This window comes from Lineus longissimus, chromosome 3, assembly GCF_910592395.1.
Source record: "Lineus longissimus chromosome 3, tnLinLong1.2, whole genome shotgun sequence".
In the NCBI taxonomy this organism is placed as follows: domain Eukaryota; kingdom Metazoa; phylum Nemertea; class Pilidiophora; order Heteronemertea; family Lineidae; genus Lineus; species Lineus longissimus.
The window spans coordinates 12,438,207-12,445,051 of NC_088310.1; the positions used below are offsets into that span (position 1 = coordinate 12,438,207).

Sequence of the window (6,845 nt, forward strand, 5' to 3'; positions counted from 1 at the left end):
AGCAGAGGTGAGCTTATCCCATACCGTGGCGTCCGTCGTCCGTCGTCGTCGTCGTCGTCGTCGTCGTCCGTCGTCCGTTAAGCCCGCACCACACGGTGAAATTTGCGTGATGCAAGTGACACGCGTGCACATTGCGACAGGCAAATTCTCACTGTGTGGGGTCGTTTTTTGCTGCGTATCTTCCTCGCGTGTCGAGACGCAGCCGATCTAGCATGTTTGATATTTTCTCGACACGCGAGGAAGTTAATCACCGTGTGGGGGCTACCTGCAGCAATGTTGCGCGAGTTCGACGAATCACAACAAGCAGATCGGTCACATGATTTATAGGTCAGTCACATGATACCAAAATGGCAGCGCCCGGGAACTGTCAAATCCTATGAGAAGTATTATGGACCAAGAAGACCAAATTGCCCTTATTCTCCTGCTGTTACTCCGTGGGAGGCGGCGGCGGAGGCGGCACCGCGTGGACCGTAGTCTTTGGACAAGGCCATGGATTCAGAGAAGAGAGGATAAGGGGGCCTATGCAAATCTAATTGCTGAATTGCGGGAGGAGGACCCCATGAAGTATCGCCAGTTCCACAGAGTGCGGGTCGAGGAACAGATGGAGTAACAGCAGGAGAATAAGGGCAATTTGGTCTTCTTGGTCCATAATACTTCTCATAGGATTTGACAGTTCCCGGGCGCTGCCATTTTGGTATCATGTGACTGACCTATAAATCATGTGACCGATCTGCTTGTTGTGATTCGTCGAACTCGCGCAACATTGCTGCAGGTAGCCCCCACACGGTGATTAACTTCCTCGCGTGTCGAGAAAATATCAAACATGCTAGATCGGCTGCGTCTCGACTCGCGAGGGAAGATACGCAGCAAAAAACGACCCCACACAGTGAGAATTTGCCTGTCGCAACATGCACGCGTGTCACTTGCATCACGCAAATTTTCACCGTGTGGTGCAGGCTTTAGCACGGCACGTTTCGTAACTGTTAGAGCTATTGAGTTGAAACTTGGTACACATGTACCCTTATGTAATGACACCTTGGAGACCAAGTTTCGGTCCAATTCGTTTCATGGTTTGGCCACCAGGGGGCCAAACGTTAAAAGTGAAAATATGCAATATCTCCCTTAATAGTAGTCGGGAAATTTTGAAAAAAATATGGTAGGTACTTCTAGCAAAGGTGCATCATATATCCTCCGGGTTTTTGATTTGACTTCCTTTTCAAGGTCACAGAGGTTAAATGGTGTAAATTGGCCGTTAGGATGTAACGATGGCACGTTTCTAAACTGCAATGACTATTGATACCAAATTTGGTACACATTTACCCCTTAGTCAGGTGATCTTAGGGACCGAAGTTTGGTCCAATATGATTAACCACTTGACCACCAGGGGGCAAAATCCAAAAACCTTAAGAATGTGATTATTCCTTAACTTCTTGCCCGATTGCCACCAATTTGATATCATGGGTACATCTAACCACCATACAGTATATGTCACACAGGTTTTTAATTTGACCTTCTTGTCAAGGTCACAGAGGTCAAATGGCATAAATTCGCCGTCAGGCCGTAACTATGGCACGTTTCTTAACTGCAATGACTATTGATCACAAATTAAGTACACATATACCCCTTGGTCAGGTGATCTCAGGTACCGAAGTTTGGTGCGATCTGATTTGCCGTTTGGCCTCCAGGGAGGGGGCCAAATCCTAAATTCTTCAAAATGCCATTATTCCTAGTAATGACTTGCCCGATTGGCACCAATTTTATATCATAGGTACATCTAATTCTAACAACCATTCAATGTGTCACCCGGGTCTTCTTTGATTTGACCTACTTTTCAAGGTCACAGAGGTCGAATGTACTGTAAATTGGCCATTTTGGGGAAATTGTAATTGCTTGGACCTACATCAAACCTAACACTACATGACACAATACCATGCTCTTTATCCATCTTTCCTCCACATGAGGTGAGCACAATGGCCCTGGCAATTTCATGATGAGCTGGAACACATTCAAAATTGTGAACCCACAACTTGAAGGCATAAAACTGACACAAGGCATTGATTTCTTGTACTAAAAATATATTTTATTATTCGATGAACGCTCTGATTGGCTAAATTGGGTCACGTGTCAAACTCGATCGTAGCGCCTGCATTTAGCAGCGGCATAATAAAGTTGGGGATTGCTGGTAATGACATTTTGCGAATGTACTCGATTTGTTGGAACATTGTAAGCTCATCCCCTTGTACGAATGTACGTACATATGACCATAATAAATCAATATGAATAACACCCTGGAAAAGGGGCGTAGCAAAATTACATGGAAAAACGAAAAAAACAGATATATACGATGGTTTGTTGTCCAAAATCACTTAACGAGACACACCTATGATGCCAAACACAGTCAATGATGCCGATTGCGCCCGAATCGGTCAGCCCTTATGGACAAACGAGGTTATCGCAAAATGAGGTTAAAAAACACATGCAACTTTAATGGTCACTATAGACAGTGAGCCAATAATAGGCTTTAGAGGCCTATAGACATGTTATGTAGGCCTAGTCAGATGATTACAGCAAAATCAGACCTCAAAATCAATGATTTAATGGGCTATTTCAAAAATCTCAAACACATTTTTATGTCTATGAAACCAAGGATCTATAGCCAATTACTAATACTAGACCAAATATTGCTCAAACACCATTTATACTAGTAAAGTTACCCCTGGTATGGCTTAAGCCACAACCACATTAGCAATTTTTCTTCAGCAAGATATGATAACACCAGATGTCGGGTGGAGCTACTTGGAGAACTAAACTTGCTGTGTCGTCCAGACTAAACATGAATTATCCACAACACTTCCTAAAGATTCAGTGGGAAAGAGAGTCCAGATCAAAATTACTCGTTTACTGGCCTCTCTTTAGCAAGGAGGGTGCTAAAGGTTGGGTTACAGCATATTTCACAATTCGAGTGCCTGTTTTATACACCAAACCTAAAATGCAAACGCCATAAAAATTTCCAACTTGTACAAAAATACGCCCCAAATTAATTTACAATATAGACCTAGGTCAAGTTTTTACATTACAACCCACCCAGAATGTATAAATGCTTGTTTTCCCCTCAATGCTGTTGAAAACACTGGTTAGAAAGTGGTGCTGCACCATCCACATTACAAATAGTGACCACCTGGAGTGACAACATGTTGCTTGAAAATAGAACAGGCAGCTCAGACAACAACACTGGTGGAAATTATCAAATTACTTGAATAAGAAAAGTTGTTGAGTTGACCACACTATTCACACGTGTGTTCTGAGGTCTGGATGGAATTAAAATTCCATTAAAAATTGCTAATCTGGTTGTGGCTTTATAGGTCGTAGACCACATTCCTGGTGTAAGGTTTGTTGTTGACTGTGGTGAAGGTGAGGACTTTTATGGTGTCCAAAGATTTGGCTCTAGAGAGGGCGACGTAAAGTTGTCCATGTGTGAAAACTGGTTCGGTTAAGTCTGTTCCTACGTAATCTAGCGTTTAGCCTTGACTCTTATTGATGGTCATAGCATATGCTGCACGTAGAGGAAATTGTCTGCGACGAAGTTGGAATGGAAGTGGTGTATCCGATGGTGTCATTGTGATCCTGGGGATGAATACGTCTTTGTTGGCATTTTTCCCAGTCATAATTTTACATTCAATGAGTCTTTCTCCTAGGCTGATGACAGATAGTCTTGTTCCATTCAGTTAACCATTTTTTTGGTCGAGATTTCTGATTAGGATGACAGGTGTAGATGGGCGGAGTGTGAGTTTGTGTGGAGGAAGTCCGGACAGATTCAAGGTGTTCAGGAATTCAGTTGGATACATATATGTCTGAGCATCGTCAGAGACGCTGTCTGCGCTGAAGTATGTCACTGCTGGTCCATGGTGTTGCATGGTCTGTATGATATGGTCATTGATTTTATCGACGTTGTTGTTCCTGGCACAGAGGATGGCTCGATGGTAGTTGATGTTGGTGGTGTCTGGGAAAACAGCTGAAATGAGCTTTTGCAGGCCTTGTTGTTCTGGGTGTTGGATGCAGATGTTGTCAGGCAACTGTATGGCACATTTGTCGATTTCGGGTTCTGTTGGTCGTTTTCCATCACCAATGGAGAGGAGGAAATCCTGGAATGGGAGGGTGGGCGATGTTGCCTGGCAAGAACGCATGTTTTGAGTGAGGTGACGAATAGTGATCGAGTTCCAGAGAAAAGAACGTTTCAGGGTGCTGTCAACTATGTCAGCTTCATTGCCTTGGCGGATTACCGATAGAATCTGGCGGAAATCTCCCCCGAGTAGGACAATTTTCCCTCCGAATGGCTGATCGTTGTCATCAAGTAGGTCGCAGAGTGAACGGTGAACTAATTCAAAGACATATTTGTGCATCATAGGGGCCTCATCCCATATAATCAGAGTGGCATTTCTTTTTGATGATGCTCGTCAGGTGTTCTTTCCAATGTTGCAGGTGCTGTGTCTTTGGGTAGGTATGGGAATTTTGAACTGTGAATGGGCAGTTCGTCCTCCCTCTAGTAGTTCTGCTGCGATGCCGGAGGAAGCTGTGGCGATGGTAGTGAGACTCAATGATCGAACTTTGTGGATTATTGTGTTGTAGAGGAAGGTCTTTCCAGTTCCGCCAGGTCCGTCTATGAATAGAACTTTGGACTGTTGGTTGATGACTGCTTGGATGACTTCTTCATAGATGGCCTTTTGGTCAGCATTAAGGCGGGCTGCATTGGTGTCTGCTTTTTCTTTTTCAATTGTTGGATTGAAGTCTAGGTGTGGGTCTGTTGCCAGTCCAGTGTAGTGTTCAGGCAGTATTGGCATGTTGGGGAAGTCACTAAGGTCCTTTCCATGCTGGTGTAGTAGCTGTTGTATGTGGAAAAGGGCATGGTTTTGCAGCTGTTCGTCTGTGGTTGGTAAATTGAGAGATTTCGCTGTATGGACTACATCATCTGTCATGTGGGGGCGAAACGTCTTGAAGAGTTCTTGTGGTTCTGTTGGATCACAGAAGATGAGTATCGTTGCAAAGAGCTGCCGTATTTGTGCAGGGAATCCACTGACGGATGCTTCCTCCAAACATCTACGCCACTCAGAGTCATCTTGCAAGAATCCACGGAGTACAGCTGCTGTCTTGAATGTACTGGCCACTTCTCCATTGTCTAGTCGCTTGACGTCTTGAAATGATGTACAGCCGGGTGTGTGGTGCAAGAGCAGTCGAAGGTAGTAACGTTCTCCTTCAGCAGGAGATGCGCTGTATAATCTGCCTATCACGGAACAGCGCCTTCGTGGTGTCCACTTGCCTGTCGTTTTGTTCCACGTGAACTGTTCTGGGAAGAGGTGGTAGGGTATAGTTTTGGCTTGAGGGTACTCCTGGTTGGCAATGAACCAAGCCGTCAGCGTGGTGTTTTTGGAACGTTCAAGGGCATCTTGGACCCTACCTGGAGTGTAGACCACTGAATGTTGTTGTGGCAGGTGAACAGCGAGGCGTTGTATGGCTGGTGATCGGTCATTTATGTCATAGTGGAAGAGCCGCCATGCAGCTTCACCTGACGATATGTAGCGTGCATCTTTGAAGCGTTGCAGTTCATTGACAGGTTGCGTGGAATTGGGATCATCTTGGATGGCTGCCATGATTCTGTCGGAACCTTTATATACATATTTGTATAGGTATTTCACAGCGGTTATGGTAGAACATATCTCAACGTTTATGTGTGCTTGGAACATGGCTGAGAGATATGGGTTGTACGGCACCACCCAACGATTGTCCATCTTGACACCATGTTTCTGGATGAAAAGGCCATTGTCTGGTCGTCGGTATAACGGGTATCCATCAGGGGCTTGATGTGTTTCCTCACAGAAAGTCTTGGGGTACTTTTTATTGCAGATGCCTTGATCCATACATGGTGAGTTTGGGTTGGCTGCTCCGCATGGTCCATGAAGCATGTGTTGAGTGACAACATCATGAAGCGGTTTGTTTGAAGGTGGTGGTATCTCTGCTGATACGAATTGGTCGTAATCACGTGGTGTTTGTGGTTTATGTGATGGATGTAGAATGATCAGCATGTGTAGATGTGGCAATCCGCGCTTCTGGAATTCAATGACGTTGACATGCGCTTGAACCTCACCGAAGATTTTGGATTGCGTGATCTCATGGATGAATGCTGTTTTCTTCCGATTGAAAACTCTTGCAACAATGTCTGGTCTTTCTGCAGCAGTTTGGTTTTCGAGTAAGGCAGTTTGGATTTCAGGCCATTGCGGATTACAGGTGAAGGTGATGAAGAGGTCAGGTTTGGAGAAGCGACGTACTATCGCCATAGCATCTTGATATAACTGATGTGTGTTGCGAGGACCTCCGGTAAATGATGAAGGAAGGATGATTCGTCTCCCAATCGTGTTGCCATCTGTGTCTCCACTAAGGATTGCGTCTTGAAGACCTTGGTGCAACTCGGCGCGTAAGTCACTTTGGTGGTAATAGATGTAATTCAAACGTTCTTGTTCAACTTTTACGTATTGGTCGACTATATATTGTTGAAAGAGTCGTCCGGCACGCAATAGAACATTGAAATTGCCATCTCTTTGCATCATGTGGAAGGAATAGTACTGCATGGTGGACATTTTTTTGCCTGATTAGGATAATGTATTGGGAGTCCATCCGAATTGTCCGTGGGGAAGAAGAAGTACATAATGCAGTGGATCATAGTGGGGGTGATTCTCATTGATGTGGAGGATACTATGACCTTGTGGATGAAGTGAGGAACGTTTGTAAAGGACAATATCCCTTGATGATGGAGTTGACTGAGAATGAGGAACTATGGCACATATATCGCTGGC

At 44.7% G+C, this 6,845-nt stretch overlaps 2 protein-coding genes across 2 annotated transcripts; both read right to left on the minus strand.

The window, feature by feature from the left end:
* Nucleotides 1-3,725: 3,725 nt before the first annotated feature.
* LOC135484773 (uncharacterized) lies at nt 3,726-4,400 on the minus strand. Its single transcript, XM_064766452.1, has one exon. The coding sequence runs from the start codon at nt 4,398-4,400 to the stop codon at nt 3,726-3,728; it is 675 nt and encodes a 224-aa protein (XP_064622522.1).
* Nucleotides 4,401-4,454: 54 nt separating this feature from the next.
* Nucleotides 4,455-6,629, minus strand: LOC135484774 (uncharacterized). The gene has a single exon (XM_064766453.1). The coding sequence runs from the start codon at nt 6,627-6,629 to the stop codon at nt 4,455-4,457; it is 2,175 nt and encodes a 724-aa protein (XP_064622523.1).
* Between the last annotated feature and the right edge of the window lie 216 nt (nt 6,630-6,845).

Bases quoted from the DNA above. Each gene is read 5' to 3' on its own strand.
- LOC135484773 (XM_064766452.1), bottom strand. From the start codon at position 4,400: ATGCACAAATATGTCTTTGAATTAGTTCACCGTTCACTCTGCGACCTA.
- LOC135484774 (XM_064766453.1), bottom strand. From the start codon at position 6,629: ATGTCCACCATGCAGTACTATTCCTTCCACATGATGCAAAGAGATGGC.